At 48.8% G+C, this 16,856-nt stretch overlaps 1 protein-coding gene across 1 annotated transcript; it reads left to right on the forward strand.

The window, feature by feature from the left end:
- Positions 1 to 899: 899 nt before the first annotated feature.
- Positions 900 to 3,900, forward strand: CYSLTR1 (cysteinyl leukotriene receptor 1). Its single transcript, XM_050974458.1, has one exon. It carries the CDS (start codon positions 920 to 922, stop codon positions 1,958 to 1,960), a length of 1,041 nt encoding a protein of 346 aa, XP_050830415.1. The 5' UTR covers positions 900 to 919; the 3' UTR covers positions 1,961 to 3,900.
- The last annotated feature ends 12,956 nt before the right edge of the window (positions 3,901 to 16,856 follow it).

A 16,856-nucleotide genomic window follows, 5' to 3' on the forward strand; every position in this document is an offset into this window, starting at 1 on the left:
GACAGAGAATCTGATAGTGCCGAGTTATTTGTATGGATGAAAATATATTTATCAGCAATTTAGAACATATTCATGGTACGGTTGTGGGCTCTCATGGCTGATTTTCACCCAGCTTCTGCTTTTGTTGTTGTTATGGTGTCCTGTTATTTCAGCTGGCTCTTCAGTATTCTCAGCTGCAGTTCTGGTCTCGCAGCTTTTCATGGTCTCAGGCTGCAAGGGAGGTTCTGCACTTGAACCATTAGAAACTGAAAACCAATCAAAAAATAAAAAAGAGGAGAATCAGGGCTGAACAATTATTAGGGTCCAGGACCACTCCTCCTATTTTAAATCCCATAGTGCTGTTGTCACCTTCGTTATCCTTCTCTGCTGTTTTGCTGAGTAGCTGCCTCAGTGTGTGAGGAGTTAAGAGATTTTTTTGTAATTTAATGTCCTGATGTCCTGGCCTCGAGTTGCACCAGGGGAGGTTTAGATTGGACCTTAGGAAAAATTCCTTTACCAAAAGGCTCATCAAACCCTGGGCAAGGGAAGGCTGCCCAGGGAGGTGCTGGAGCCATCATATGTTCCAAAATGTATGGATGTGGCACTAGAGGACATGGATTAGTGGTAATCGTGGTGGTGGTGCTTGATGCTTGGACTTGATGGTCTCAAGGGTCTTTTCCAGTCTTAAGGATTCCTTCCATGGTCCCGTGATGTGATTCCATGCCTCTGCCACACTTTGTCACTCATAACCAGTTGCTGGTACTTGGTGAAGAAAGGTGGCTGTAGCAGTGATGGGTCAGATCCACACCCCTTCTCAGCTCTCTCCTGAGATAGATGACAGATTTTTCCTCTTATTTCATCATGAATATTTATTTTCCTGCATTTCCCCCACCCAGGCCTGACACCATCCCCAGGGAGCTGGTGCCTGAGCCAGGGCACCATGACAGCCCTGTCCCCCAACCTGTCGTGCCACCACCACTCCATCGACGACTTCCGCAACAGCGTCTACTCCACGCTCTACTCCATGATCAGCATCGTGGGCTTCGTGGGCAACGGCGTGGTGCTGTACGTGCTGATCCGCACGTACCGGCAGAAAACGGCCTTCCAGATCTACATGCTCAACCTGGCCCTGTCCGACTTCCTGTGCGTGCTCACGCTGCCCCTGCGCGTCATCTACTACGTGCACAAGGGCCACTGGTTCTTCAGCGACTTCCTGTGCCGCCTCTCATCCTACGCGCTCTACGTCAACCTCTACTGCAGCATCTTCTTCATGACGGCCATGAGCTTCTTCCGCTGCATCGCCATCGTCTTCCCGGTCCGCAACATCAGCCTGGTGTCGGAGAGGAAGGCGAAGTTTCTGTGCGTTGGCATCTGGGTGTTTGTCACGCTGACGAGCGCGCCCTTCCTGCGGAACGGCACGTACCAGCACGGCAACAAGACCAAGTGCTTCGAACCACCGGAAAACTCCCAGAAGACAAACATGGTGGTGATCCTGGATTTCATCGCCCTCTTCGTGGGCTTCATCTTCCCCTTCGTCATCATCACCATCTGCTACACCATGATCATCCGCACCCTGCTGCGGAACTCGCTGCGGAAGAACGAGGCCAACCGCCGCAAGGCCGTGTGGATGATCGTCATTGTCACTGCCACCTTCCTGGTGAGCTTCACGCCGTACCACGTCCTGCGCACGGTGCACCTGCACACGCTGCGCCTGCGGGGCTCCGGCTGCGCGGACACCGTGTTCCTGCAGAAAGCCGTCATCGTCACCCTGCCCCTGGCAGCCGCCAACTGCTGCTTTGACCCCCTCCTCTACTTCTTCTCCGGGGGAAACTTCCGGCAGAGACTCACCACGCTGAGGAAGGCGTCCTCCTCCAGCTTGTCACAAGCCTTCAGGAAAAAGATCTCTGTGAAGGACAAGGAGGAGGAACCCTTTGGAGAAAACCAGAGGGAGAATGGAAAGGCAGCTGTGGCTCCTTCGTAAGGAGGTTAAACTTTCCCCTTAGAGCTCTGGTGGGGGATGGAGATCTCGGAACACTTCCAGAAGATGAGATGGAGGCTTTTGAGCCTTTGTTTCAGCTAAGTAACTGTGGACAGTCCCTGGTTTGTGGTACTTGGTGGCAGAGCCACTGCTGGGGCTGGGCAGCCCCTGGCACCCCCAGAGCCACGTGGGACAGAGCAGCCACCACCAGCGAGCTGTGGAGCTGCTGCTGAACTCCCAACCCCCTTCCAAGGCTGTATTTGGGCATTTGCTTCGTTTCACAACTTTCCAAGAGCGTTAATTCCCCAAGCCAGCGGGAAATGTACACAAAGCTTGCAGCGCATGGGGAGCTCCTGATGAACAGCAAGGGCAGAGTTTTCACTAGAACTTCAAACTGCCGCCAAGTTATTTACACAGTGAGGCCAGGATAATTCCTGCCCTGCTCCCAGCTGCCTCTGGATTTTGGTTTTTACGATCATTATGTGTGCTTTAGGCTCCCAGGGCTGTGCCTGGGCTGCAAATCTGGACAGGCCCCTCTCCCAACCACACTGAGCAGCTCAAGAAGCTTTGGTGGGCAGCAGATTTGCCAGTATTTTCCCAGTTTCTAGAAAAATCCATGGGATCAGTTGTAGAATTGCAGTATCCTACTGTGCAGGATAACTTAGGAATAAGGATGAGAGGGACTGGTCTGAAATGATGACTGCAGGATTCAGAATATCACTCCAGTTTTTGGGGAAGTTTTAGGTTGAAGTGGAGCTCTGAATGCTTGGAGTCAGATATGCCTTTCTCAACTATTGGCCAAGGGTGTTAAATTAATAATAAATATTAAAAAAAAGCTCTCCAGGATGTTTGATTCTGTTCCAGAGTATTCACCTCACCCACACCTGGCAGCAAAGAGGCAACACGAGGCCCTTGGAAAGGCTTTTAGGAAGAGCTGGAGCTCTTCTTTCAGGAAGAGCTTCAAAATCTGAGTCTGGATGAGATGTGATGCTGAAAAAACATTGGGCTGTTTTTCTTCTGTAAAGAAAAACTTTAAACTCTTGGATGGAGGGAAACATTCCTGTACTTTTCCAGGGCATCTGCAGGAAGGTAGCTCCCACTTTGCTGGAGCAGAGCCTGGCCGGAAATGTGCGACACATCCCAACAGAAATAGAAATTCTTGTAGGATTAAACCTCACTGTTCATTTATCAACTCCTTCTCCAACTGAAAGTGTGTTTGGATATGGTATTTATGAAATTACTCGATGTTATCTTGAATAAAGAAAACAGTTTTAGTAGTAGAGAATAACAGTGAGCAAAAGGAGTTTGGCTTGGAGAGGCATCTGCTGGAGAAATTATCTGTACAGATAATTGGAGTGTGAATTCTCTCTTGGCACTACAGCCATTGCTCGGCAAAAGGCACTTAAAAACCACCTGCAGGACAAATGATGGATGTGACTTTCCAAGGACATCTGAGATTCCTTTGTTAAATTTGAAGGATAAAGCAGTAGAGGGCTGAAAGCTGCTGCTGTAGAGTTAGAGACCCCATAAACCCCCAGGAGGGCAGAGCCAAGAGTTCAAAGCCAGAACTGCAAATTGTTCAGGGAAAAAATGTGAATGAATTTGCTAAAACTCATTTTCAAGGTTCAGCACTGAGTATTCCACTTGTGTCTCCAGGCTTTAAAGTTATTGTAAAACTGTAAAAAATCCTCATGGATTTTTATCTGGAATATGCAGGAATAACATGCCCATCCCCAAAGTTTAAAATATTGTACAGTAAAGCTAAGTGTGTGTATATATATGTATATATTGCAAAGCATTTTTCTTGTACCAGATGTATTTTTTAACCTTTTGCCTTTTTTATTTGAGTGAGACAATGTTAATGGCAAAGGAAATGGCAGCTTTTTTTAATTTTCTTTTTTTTGTGCAATAGGAATGCATGTTTTAAAAAACTTTACTGAAAACCAAACAAAAACATTGCAAGTAAAATTTTAATTACTGTTTTCTGTGGCTCATTTGAAAGTCTCTGTTACAGATTCTTCTTCTCTACAATAAAACTTTATTTGCACACAGCACCAGAGTGTAATATTTGCTTAATAATAATAATTTATAATGGTGTAATAAACACATAGAGCAGCACAGATGTTGCTGAGATGTTGGGGGAGTTCTTTTGCTCCAGCCAAACTGGATTTTGCTGTAGCTCAACTTCCCTGGAGCTGTTGTTTGGGGACCTGTTGGAGCCAAAACACTTCTGATGGTCTTGGTAGACTTTGCAGTGGTGGAGCAGCCCAACAAAAAGCAGCTGGAACCTGGATGAATTGGAATTTACAGACAGAAAATGCTTGGAAGACAGCTGGAGGGGCAGGTATGCTCTTGGTGAGGGGGATTTCTGTCTGTTCTGTGTGGTCACACATGACAAACACACAGAAAAGTCTGCTGGGAATGTTTTCTCCTTGGAGTTCCCTAGAGCAGGTGCAGGGTCTGCAGGGGGGTGTTTGGTTACAAAGCTCCAGCCCAGAGGGGTCAGGAGGGCTTTGCCACCAGCTCCGGGTGACAATGTCCCCACGTGTGCCTTTGCCCTGGGGACACAGCAAAGTGCCACCCTGGCAGCAAATCCCGGGCAGGTTTTGGTCAGGAATAGGAGCCTGCAGAGAAAGCTGCACAAAGAAACGCGGATTGTTCCCGGGATAGGGCAGGTTAGGAGCTGTGCTGTTTTATGGGCTGTACAACGTGACAGGAGCTGGGGACCAAGTGTCACCCTGGTGCGGTGACTGAGACGCAGAGAAAACGAAAGTGAGCAGGTTGGGTTTTTGCTTGAAACGGGGCTGTTTTCTGCGGCAGTTTCTGGTCCGATGGTGTCCCCTAGTGCTGAGCCCTTCCCGCAGCCTGTGCCTGCCGAGGTTTCCTCTTTTGATGTAGTCCAGCCCCAGTTCCTCTCCTGTCATTGTCCTGCTCCCTCTGGTGCTGACCCCTTCGTTCCTCCCTCCCCTCCCACCCCTGCCCGTGTTTTATTTCACAATCTTTGGGGCTTCCCTCTCTGCCTTCCTTTTGGTTTTTGCTATTTTTCAGGATGGATGCTCCAGCTGGGAAGGACCCAGCCACAGAAGGACCCAGTACCCTCCTCCTGCCTTGGGCTCCAACTACACCCTCAACTTTGCCTAAAAACCACTGATTTTCCATAGGATGACTGTTCCAGTATGGACCTGCAGACCTTCAACGGGAGCTGGTGGTGAGTAAAGCCCTTGGGCATCACCTCCTCGTGCCAGTTTGGCCTGGGTGTGTCTAGGAGGGTTATTTCTGACCTGTACAGCTGTGAGCAAAAAGCTCTGCAAGAAACTGGTTATCCATGTGGGAATAGAATGGTCCTGCCTGTCTCCCACCAAAGGAAAGGGAACTGCCACACAGGCAAAGCTGGGGACTTCAGAAACTGCACATGGGACATGCTCACCCTAATTCCATAAATTGCTTTCCCATAAAACTCCTGCAGCATGTGAGAAGCCAGCAACCCTTCAGTTTAATGAGCAATAAAGTCCAAGCACTGGCAATAAAGAGAGATTTCCTCTCATTCCTGCTCTGAGCATGGTGCCTCTTGCCCCTCCCCATCCCTGAGCATGAATTTTGGGGCTGGAGGGGCTCAATCCATTCCCACTGCCTGGATTCCCCAGGGATCTGTGCAGTGAGAAGCTCTGTGTCCCTTAAGCAGGAGTTAATTCTCAAGTTGAACCTTAAATTAGCATTTTTACCCAATTTCCACTGTGGTCTGACATTAGGAGAGGGACTTCTTACACATGGCAGGAGGGAGAACACCAGGCTCTTTATCCTTCTCCTACACAGGGTAATTCACCTGATTACCAGGGGAAAAAAAACTAAGGAGCAAAAATGAAGGAAAGCCCATCAGATTTTGAAATACCATCAGCACCCAAATCTCTTAGAAACATTCCTGAAAGCAATAAAATGCCTTTGAAATATTCCTGAAAGCAAACCTGAGGGATGAAAAGCCCAGCCTGATGCTTGGGGTTACAAATCCCTCTTGGGATCAGCAAGGTTGGGAACTCAACCCTGCTTCTCCCAAACTCTTAATTCCAGCCCTGCAAGGGGCTGCACGTACAAACAACTCGGTGGAATATTTGCAGGCTTCACTGGAGGGGGAAATGTGCCCGTTTTGTTCTTGTCAGTGTGGTTTCTTACGCTTCAGAGGAAAGCAGCTGCCCTGGGAGCAAAGCAAGGGCCCTTTGTTAGGTCAATAAATACATTCCTGGTGGATCTTCACCAGGTTGGGAGGGATAGAAGGAATGAGGCAGCAAAACCCCACATTTTTGATCCTTAAAATATCTCCAAGTGCAGGACCACTGCTGCAGGTCTCTGCTGGGGCAGGTAAAGACTAAACAGAATTTGGTTTAGGTTTGGCCTCCTAAAATCCCTTTATTTGTCAGGAGCACAACTCCCTGGTGATCTGCTTGAGTTTCATATCAGCAAGGTGAGGTCACTTGGGTTGTTCAGCTGGAGAAGAGGCGACACAGGGGAGACTCCTCAGGAGCTGCAGCTCCTCCTGAGGGGCAGCTCCAATCTCTGCTCCTTGTGACAGGGACAGGACCCAGGGAACGGCTGGAGCTGTACCAGGGGAGGGTCAGGCTGGATTTGAGGAAAAGGTTCTTCCCCCAGTGGGTGCTGGGCACTGCCCAGGCTCCCCAGGGAATGGGCACAGCCCCAAGGCTGCCAGAGCTCCAGGAGGGTTTGAGCAACGCTCCCAGGGATGCACAGAGTGGGGTTTTGGGGTGTCTGTGCAGGGCCAGGAGCAGAACTGGTGATCTTTGGGGGTCCCTTCCAGCTCAGGGTATTGTGTGACTCTGACAAGCTCCCTGCAGCCTCTGAGCCCCCCAGTAACACCTGGAGGGCTCAAGGACAAGAAGCAGAGTGTGAGCATGTCCCTGCTGCAGGGACACTCAGGACAGCAGTGTCAGCATGTCCCTGCTGCAGGGACACTCAGGACAGGAATGTCACCATGTCCCTGCTGCAGGGACACTCAGGACAGGAATGTCACCATGTCCCTGCTGCAGGGACACTCAGGACAGGAGTGTCACCATGTCCCTGCTACAGGGACACTCAGGACAGGAGGTTCCTGCAGGTGTTTTGTCTGACCAGCCCAGAAGGCTGCAAAGGGCTGACTCTGGGTTTGGGAGCAGTTATTGCAAAAGGCAGCCTGTGGCTGGACTGTTAGAGTTGCATCTGTCCCAGGATGCCCCAGGATCAGAGAGGCTTTATTTCCTTTCTGAGTAACCCTGAGACAGCCCCTTCTCTCTGCCCTGTCCTCCCCACGTTACTCATGGCAGGAAGCTGCTTACGTGAGTGAGGGCTGGAAAATGCTACACTGCCCTTTCACCACGAATTTTCAAGGAAAATGGAATGAAAAGTTCCCCCAAACTGGCCTTGAGCCGCTGCCTCCTGTCAGCAGCATCTCCTCCCACACTCCCCACGTGCTCCATCACCCTGAACCACTGTGCCAGAGGGTCACAGGACTCCAGAGCTGCTCTGGGCTCCTCCTCATTTCCCAGGTGGAAAGGGCAGGGCAGCAGCTTCCCCACAAACCTGGAGCAGCATCCTCACCTCTGGGGAAGGGCTTGTGCTCCCCAACTCCAGAGAAGAGACTGGAGCAGGGCTGAGAGCCCTCGGGGAGGGCAGCCCAGCCCCAGAGCTGAGGGGGCCCAGACGTGTCCCAGAGCAGATTCCCAAGGAATGCCAGGCTGGGCAGGACTCCAGGGGGGCAGGGGCTGAGATCAGGTGGATTTTCCTCTGGGGATGCAGTGTGATGAGTCCAGTCAGGGTTAATCATATCCTGTGGGAGGAAAAAGAGCCCTCAAGGATGTGAACTAATGAAACAGAGGTGCTGAGGAACGGATGTCAAAGCCCTGTGGCACAGTCCTGCACATCCTCAGCTCCTGGGGTAGATCCTCCTGGGATTTATCTGTTCAGATCCAAATTGTGCCACTAACACCAGCTGATATTCGAGTTTGCTGCTGCTATAATTAAAACTAAAACTAATCAATAGAATCTGAGGTTGTTCTGAGGGTCAGCAAATGTCCCTGGTGCATCTGCACATGGCAGAGGACACTGGAGCCACTGGGCAGTGCTGAACAGGAGCCTCCAGAGCCACAGAGAGTGGCACCAATGATTCAACCCAAATTAAAAGTCTAATTATGATAACTCTCTCCCATGGTGGGAATTCTGCTGGTGAAACAACCCCAGCAAACATCCAATATTGCTCTGAGTTTATGTAAACTCAGGCACAGCCTCCATGGCTTCCAGAGAGGTGCCCGAGCTCGTGGCCTCCTCCCCCAGCACTGACCCCTCAGCAGAGCTGTATATTTTGATTTTTCCCTGTTTATTTCTACTGGATGGTCCTCTGAAACAACTGTGCTCCAACAAGGACTGCTGGAGGAGGAGGCAGCTCTTACACTTCATACTCAGGGAGGGCACAATTCCTGGCTAAACTGACTCTGAGAAGGAAGTTGGGAGAAGTAGAAATATGGTTTATTAGCCATCAAATCTAGAAAAACAACACAGCCAGGAAAATACTGCCCTCCTGTGAACCAAGGAGAGTGATAACCAAAAGTTAAAGTTTCAATCCCAAATGTAATTCAGTTAAAAGAAAAAATATGTAAATTCTTCAGCCCCTGCTTTCCCAGGAAAACTGAAATTTCTACAAAATACTAGCTCTTTATCCAAACTACAAGGATTATGTCAATGCAAACTGCAGGAGTTGTAGGGAGAGGGAGGAGATTTGGGGCTGTAATACATTTGGGAATATTTTTGTTTCTTTCTATTTTATGTTAAATTTCAGGGGCTTTCCCTCAAGTTCAGTGCAGCAACACCACAGGAGAGCATCACCTTGGCCATCCCAGCTCACACAAACACAGTTTGGACTCCTTTTGGATGGAGGGATTTATATTTATTGATGGGTTTTGCTGGATTTTATATAGAAATACATAAGTAGGAAGACCAGGGGCAGCAGTGAAGAGGCAACGCTGAGCAAGACCCTGATGTTGGTGAGGCGTTTTCTGTCCCCTCTCCCAAAGCTAAAGGGGTCAGGGCACCCTGAGGAGGCTCTGACAGCATTTCATCCATCAGAAGGAGGATTTTAAAGCCCAGTTACCTTTGATAAGAGCAGGGATTAACAGAGCTCCTTGAGTGACACCGTGACAAAAGGCCAGCCCTGCTCATGTCCGGACGCTGCTGGCACCGCTGCGGGAGAAAAGATGAAGTAACAGCAAAGAGGGGAAGTGAAAAGGAGATTGCTTCATTTCTTTATGAAACAAGGGTCCTGTAGTTCTCTCAAAACGTGAGTTTGTTTCTGGAGAAACTGCTGGAACAGACACCGAGGCCCCACGTGTCACTGGGGGAAGGATCTGGTGGCTCTGCAGGGTGACCGGTCACAGGGGGCTACTCACAGGTACAAATATTAAATATTCCATGTCTGGAGGCTTTCCCTCGGCTCCAGTAGAAATGTTGAACATGATTAAGGCCAAAGAGAGTCATTCCAAGCTTTATATTGAAGGAGGTGCTTCAAACACTTTGTCTCAGAAGGTGGGAATGGGGCAGTGCCACTGCTGGGGTTCAGGCACCCCATCCCTCTCCAAGGCAGAGGAACTCTGGGATCAGGGGTCCCAAATCCCTTCCCAGCACACAGGAGCTGCTCACCCCCCTCTCACAGCTCTAACACAAATCTCTCCTCATCCTGTGGTGCTTATCTCACCCCTTATCTCATCCCTAACAAGTGGGGACTCCTGACTGCCCAGGCAAGTGGGAAGTGATCTATTCCTGGTGAGTCAGTGAGGCAGAGGGGCAGGGGTGGATGCTGGAGCACCAGGCCATTCTCCACCTCCTTTTCCAGCAGGAAAGTTCACCCTGAGCTCACCACCAGCTCAGGATGAGCAGCAGGGGTGGTGACCAGGAGCACTGCCCTGCAGAGACAGCCTCAAGGCACATCCCAGGAAATGTCACTCTGCTTCCACCCCCCTTTATTCCTGCTGCTTTTCTCACAGTGATTGGAGAATCCACTGCTGCAGCATCACAGACCATCCCCACATCAATCCCCATGGATGAGCTCAGCTGGCAGCTGCTCCAGGCCCCCTTTGCAGCCTCTGGAGCCACCAGCCCCTTTTCCAGAGCAGGGAAATGGCAAAGCCAGCACTCCTGGAGTGGAGCCTTTGGAAGGGATCCCTGAAATTCCCCACTCCAGGCAGCCTCCAGAACCAGGCACAGGAGCGGGGAAAGCAGTGAGGAGGATTTTTCATAGCAAGAGAAGATGGGGAAGGTAGGAAGGGGCCAGTTTGGGTTTTTTTCTGCTTTCTGTCCTAAAGGGTCCTCGATAATTCCACTTGCAGGTTCTCTCCCAGAGATCTGCTGTGCCAGCTGAGAAATGCTCCTTGTGCCACCACCTCCCATGGAATATCAGTGCTTGGACCTTCCCTCTGAGGGTGGGAAACCAGATCCTTGCCAATCTCAAACTGGAGATCATTAGCCCCAAACAAATAAGTAGATTTCAGTAATGGATACAACGTGGAGGTTTCCTGGAGGAGCCAATATTTGAATTCTTCACAGCTGCATCTCTGCCTTTTGCTGAGTGGGTTGGGGTTTTTTTTCTCTTTAGCCTGAAGTGCTCCCAAGTGCCTTGTGCTATGTGGCTGCTTCTTATTTGCATCCCAGACCTGATTGATAGCTCTGTACTGATATAAAATCCATCAGATAGAAAATGCTCATTGGGGGGGGGGAGAGTCCCTTCTGCAGTGCTGAGGACACTGATCTGATGGGAAGGGGAGCTGTGGCTGCAAGAGGAGACCCCAGCACAGAGCAGGGCCCCCAGGCCTCCATCCAGTGAAAAATAAAAAATAAAACAAAAAAAGAGAATGGAAACAATCACGAGGAATGGGCTTATTGTAGGAGAGAGCAAGTAAAAGAGGTTGTTTGGGGACAGGGAGGAAAATGCCAGATAGGAAAGAAATAGAGCTCTGAAGAGAGACAATGGAGAACTGGAGGGAAACAATGAAGTCCCATGTGGATAGGGAGCAGGGAGATCAGGGAGCACAGGCAGCTTTTCCCAAAGGTGCTGCAGCTTCCAGCACTCTCAGCCCAGGGGTGGACAGCAAACCTCCCATGCACAGGGACATTTTGGTGCCAATGTGAAGGGAAAAGGGTTTTCATGCCCTGAAAGTGAGGTGGGTGGAGTTAAAATGAGGGCAGCAGCCAGAAAAACAAGTGAACCTGTGGAAAGGTAGGAAACCTGCTCCAAGTGCCCAGCAGGAAGGAAACGGCCCAAACAAAGGGATGAGCATCACATTACACCTGACACATGAATATTTCAGGTTTTATCAGTCCTCCATTGCTGAGGGTTCACCTGCAGATCCCCTGGATGTGCCCTTCAGAACAAGTTAAAAGAGAGATCAGCGTTTCAACAACTGAACTCAGCCTTTTGTCTGATGGAAAAAAATCAATTCCAAATGTGGGGATTTCAATACAGGCTGTAATTTTGTTACAATTCAGATTTATTCTGCTTGCCTTTTTTTTTTTTTTTTTTTTTCCTTCCCCTCTTCTCTGTTCTCCAGACATCGGCTCTGGTGCCTGTTCTGCTCTCCAAGGACCTTTCTCAGCTGAAATCCATGCAGGGAAATGAGCCCCTGCCCAGCCCAGGGAGTGAAATCCCCTCTTTGGGATAAAGCCACAGGATTCAGGTGCTTCTGCAGCATCCTGGGAATGTTCTCTTCATGCAGAGCAGCAGGAAAACACATTGGAGATGGTTTGTTCAACAGCTTCACTTGGATTTAGGAGAGCCTTAGAAATGAACTTCTTTTGGCTTCCTCCTTTCATCACCAGAGCAAGGGTAAGCATCTCCAGCTCTAACATGTTTAAATGATGGTTGCTTTGATTTCCTTGGAGCTGTGAGCACACTCCCAGGTGAGCAGACCTGACCCAGCCCTGGGGTGGCTCTGACTGGGTTAGCTGGAGAACTGTCCACCCACCTGGCAGCAGCTCTGCTCCTGCTCCTGAGCCTTCCCTTCCTGACACTGCTGCTGCACCTTCCCTGGGCCCTGGGGAGGAGGCAGGTTGGGCTCCTGTTTTCTCCAGCTGAATGTTCTGCTCCAGAGCAGAAGCCCCAGCAGGTGCTCACATTGTTTCCCAAGGCCTCTGCTTGGACCTGCCCATTCCCAACAATTTCTTGAGGCACAGAGTTCCTCAGCCTGTTTGGATTTGGGGTTATTTTCTGTCTTGTTTGCTTCTTGGCTTGGGGCAAGAGTTATAGATTTATGGCTAAACAGAGCCAGTGGTTGGAACTGGACTGAAATGAGATGTTTGATTCCTATCAGGGCCTTTGCTGAATAAACTGAGGAGAAACAGAGCAGAAAGACCTTGCAGAAGGTGGGAGAGACCAGGCAGGTGTTCCACAGCCTCCTCCTCACATGGTGGTGACAGCAGCTCCAGACTGGGGCTGAGAGAAGTGAGGAACAACTTCCCCACTCCAGGATTTTGCCATTTACAGGTATCCAGTGGCAAGGTGGGAGCTCCAGCCCTCCCTCCTGCACGGCAGAGGGACGAGGGCGAGCTCAGCTTTTCCTCCCTGCTCACAGAAAGATCTTCAGTGGGCCAGGTTTTAATTCCCTTTTCCAAACAGACCCTGCTGTGCTTGCAGCCTGCAGGATGGGGCAGAGGGAGGTGTGGAAGCAGCTCAAGGTCAGGACATGGAGTGTTTGCTTGTGGGCTCTGCCCTATAACGAGTGAAGGAATCATAAACCAGGTGTTCCTCAGCACTGAACTTCATCCCTTGCCACCTCCAGCAGCCATAAACACCAGCAGTGTTTGTTGTGAGCTGCAGAGGGATTTTGGTTGGCTTTTTATGGTGACTTTGTGCCAGCAGGTTTGTGGATTCAGGGCTGATGTTCAGAGGGATTTTATGGGAGCAGGTCTGTGCCAGGAGTTCCTGGTTTGGAGTGACGGTTCTTGAGGGGTTCTGGGTCCTGCTTGGAGAAAGAAGCACAGACAGCAAAATGTGGTGTCCACCTGCATTGCCATCCCCTGCCAGGCTTCCCTGCCTTCCGTGCTGGCCTGTCCATATTGATACAGACACCTGCATTTTCTTCTTCACACATCTCTTTTTTTTTTCTATAAGGCACCACCAGAACTGAACCAGGACTGAAAACCACCGAGAGGGCAGAGGGTTCTGAGAATATTACTGAACCCAGAAGAAAATCTCCAAACTTGGTGTAATTTCTTCAATTAAAATGACTCAATTTTAGTGACTTGTCACCAGTGCTGGTACCACCCTGTGCCTCTGCCAGTGTCACCTGTTTGTTTAGTGAGTGTTCAATAACCCTAAAGCATTTCTCCTGGTGTTGATTTGCTTCTGGGGTTCAACATCAAAGAAACAGCACTTGGATGGGGCTTGGAACAATCTGGGGTGGTGGAAGGTGTCCCTGCATTGGCAGGGGGTAGAACTGGATGGGTTTTAAGGTCCCTTCCCACCCAAATCATCCCAGGATTCTGCGACTCGGTGGAACAAGGATGAGGGCACCCACAGAGGAGCAGGTGTGTGACCTTTGAGGAAAACCCCCTCCCCTGATGCCTTATAGGCTTTTCCCCTTGTGCTGCCCTCCAAACCCCCAGCCCAGAGCACTGGTTTGCTCCCTGTGGAGCAGATCCCACAGCTGGAGGGAACACTCCGGGTGTGGAGGGAGCGGTGCCAGCACACACGGCTGCAGAATCTGCTCCAGCCCTGCTGTTTACTCCTGCAGATCCCAGCACAGCTCCCTGCAAAGTGCTGCTTGAGGGGAGTTTGTTTGCCAGGCTGTCCTGCCCCGCTCCCTCCTGGAGTGCATGCAGCAGGAGTTTGTGTGGAGCCAGGGAAAGCCAAGGGAACGCGTTCCAAGTTCCGCGCTCGCAGCTCCCAGCGAAGGCAGGAGAGGGGAGGCTTTGCTGGACACGAGTTCAAATAACCAGAATCGTTATTATTGCAGCCCAAGGATGGAAAAACAAACATTTCTATTATGGGCTGGAGCTAAAACTCCAGGATGGCTGCTAATCCCCCTGATAAGTGGGGTGTTGGCGTGGCGGGGGGTGTGCATCCAGGTTTTTGTTATTCAAGCTCCCCAACCCATATTCAGACTGAGATATGTTGTAACTGCAATATTCCTCTTATCTTTCTTTTCTCCCCTCTTTGTCAAAGGCTTTTCTTTTCCATTTCTTTAATGTTTTTCTTTCCCCCTGCTCCTTTATTTTTATTAACTCACCTAGGGCAGTTGAATCAGCAAATTAAAAAAATGAAATTGCAATTCCAAATTTTCTAGTGGAAGAATGAGCATGCTTTTGGCACTGCCTCTTGCCATTGTTTTGTTAAGACAGACTCTCCTCAATTCCCCTCTTTTCCATGTTTTTTTTTTCCATTTCAGAGCCTGCCCTTCCTTTATAAGCCCAGATTTCTTCCCATTTGTCCTCTCTTTCCTCCCTCCTGACTCATTTCCACTTCCCATTTCTTTTCTCTTTCCCTTTCCTTTTGCCAAGAGTTCTTTGATGTTATATTCTGCTGTTTTTAATTCCTCTTTCCCAGGCCTGGATCCACCCCCAACCCAGTGCCCTCTTCCTCTCCAGACTGAAACTCTGGGCAAAAATTTCCTCAAAATCCAACTTTTCCCCATCCAGTTCCACATGTGGAACCCTCTGTCCTCACACGGTCCTTGTGCCTCTCCAGGAATTTCAAAATAGAGTTAAAGCTGCCCTCAGCCTTGTTCCATGTAATTCCTGACCCATTTGATCAGACCTTCCTCCCAGGCAGTTTGGTCACCGTGCTCCTCACGCCAAGTGTTCCTCCCGTGCGGCTTTTCCGTCTGGAACATCCCGCCTCTGCCTCCAGCCTCATCTCCCTTTCCAGCCCAGCTGTAAAAAACAGCTTTCCCTCACTGTCATGCTGGGTGTAGGCAGCAAACATTGGGTCATTTCTTTTCCATGGTGTGGGAATAGCTGTGGCACTTGGGAGTTTGAAAGGAGCCTGGAGCCTGTGGGGTGTGGGCAGCTTTGAGATCTTTCATCCCGAGGCTCACTGGGAACGAGCTGTGACCCCAGAAGTTTCTCCACCACTTTGCTGGAATGACCTTGTTAGGATATAAGATGCATTTAAAATGGAATTTTAAGGAGAAAATATTGATTTAAGGCAAAAGGATTTTTTCTGCACTGCATTATTACCTACAAAGGAATTCTTGTCCTTATCAAAGCTGGGGGGGGTCCGGGAGCTTTCAGAGCAAAGAATGCTCAGCATTCCCTCCCAAGGACCTCCTTTATTCTGGATATCAGGCACAGGACATCACCACGGGGGATCACAGCCACCACTAGTCACAACTTGTGAGGTTTAGCTGGCAGTGGATAAAAACCGAGACTGGGAAGTCAAAACAGTCCTTGAATCTCTGCTTTCAGCAGCAAAGTTCATTTGGTGCAGAGTGCTTCAGGCTTCCAAATCCCATCTGGTGGGTCACTCACAGGAGATCTCCCAAAAATTAAGCCCAAATATTTCACTTCAGAATGAAATCCCCAGGGCACTGCAGATTAGGTAGAGCCCGTGGAGTTCTAAGATTCCTGAGATGGAGTGCTGAAGATTCCAGGAATTCTCTCAAAGGTGAAATTATTAACCAATTTTTTGTTCCTAAAGCAGGTCTGCACTCACTGAATCCTGTGCTGGTCTGGTCTTCCACCTTTCCTGAGGTGTTCCCAGACTTGAATGGAGCTGGAATTAAAGAATTCCATTTGGGGCCATCAGTGAAATTCAGAGTTTAATATCAGGGACAAAAGCATGGTGAGACTCAAAACAAAGGAGCAGATTCTTTTTCCCCTAAATCTTTGTCTGAAGGTTTCAATCCAGTTTATTGGCAAATTTATAGTTTCTTATCAACCAGAATAAAACATGGGATGTGCTGATCCAGACTATTCCTCAGGGAAAAGAATCAGGCCAGGAGTCACATGTGCAGGAAAACTTGGAAGGGGTAGGAAGAAGAAGAATTTCAGTACACAGATTTTTACCAATTCTCTTGTTAAGAGGAAAAGATTTCTCCTGCCTTTTCCACCTGGAATTTGCCATAGATTCAGGTCTAAAATTTTCCATTTCAGATGCTACAGATTTTATGTTCTTTCACTCTTTGCTCCCAATTAGAAGGGAGTGTATTCATCCTTTTATGGGTCTATATGAGTAAAATTGATGGTAAAGTTACTCTGAGAGTTGTTTTGGCCTTTATTTAACAAGGTAACCTATTAATTGCTTAAAAATTCAGCAGCCACCACCTCTTCTGGCCTTTCTTACCAGGGCCTGATTGTTTAAAAAGATGGATGGGGATTTATTTTAGCCCTGTCCAGCACAGGGTGTTCGTTCTGGCAAATCAACCCCTTCCAGAGAGAAATTCTCTGACATTAAGGAACAATTTCTTCTATTCATCATAACATTTTCTATATTCATTATGAACACATCTAAGACCAATCTGGGGGTAAACATGAGCCCATTCATTTTAAAAGGTTAGTCTTTCTATGTCCATTATATAGATTATGTATACACATTTATTATATTGCATATAAATGTCAAGTGTGACCTTTTTCTGCTGTGATCCACAGTTTATTGGGGCTTGTATAAAAGCACAGCTGTCACATTTATTTTACATCCACATGGAGCTGAATTCCACACAGAATATCTCTGAAATTGCTGCTTTAAGCAAGTTTGAGGCACATTTTTTAAAATACATTAATGGAAATATATTGGTGTAAACTGCCTGGTGGAAATAAGGTGTAGAGTGTAAGATTAATGGGTACATTATTTGCCATGAAAAAAAAATGGATATGCCAGAGGGGCTCTGCAGCCCAGGAGGGTTTTTTTCAACCCCTGCCCTTGATCCTCTTTGCA

Source organism: Serinus canaria, chromosome 4A (genome assembly GCF_022539315.1).
Source record: "Serinus canaria isolate serCan28SL12 chromosome 4A, serCan2020, whole genome shotgun sequence".
NCBI classification, from domain to species: Eukaryota; Metazoa; Chordata; class Aves; order Passeriformes; family Fringillidae; genus Serinus; species Serinus canaria.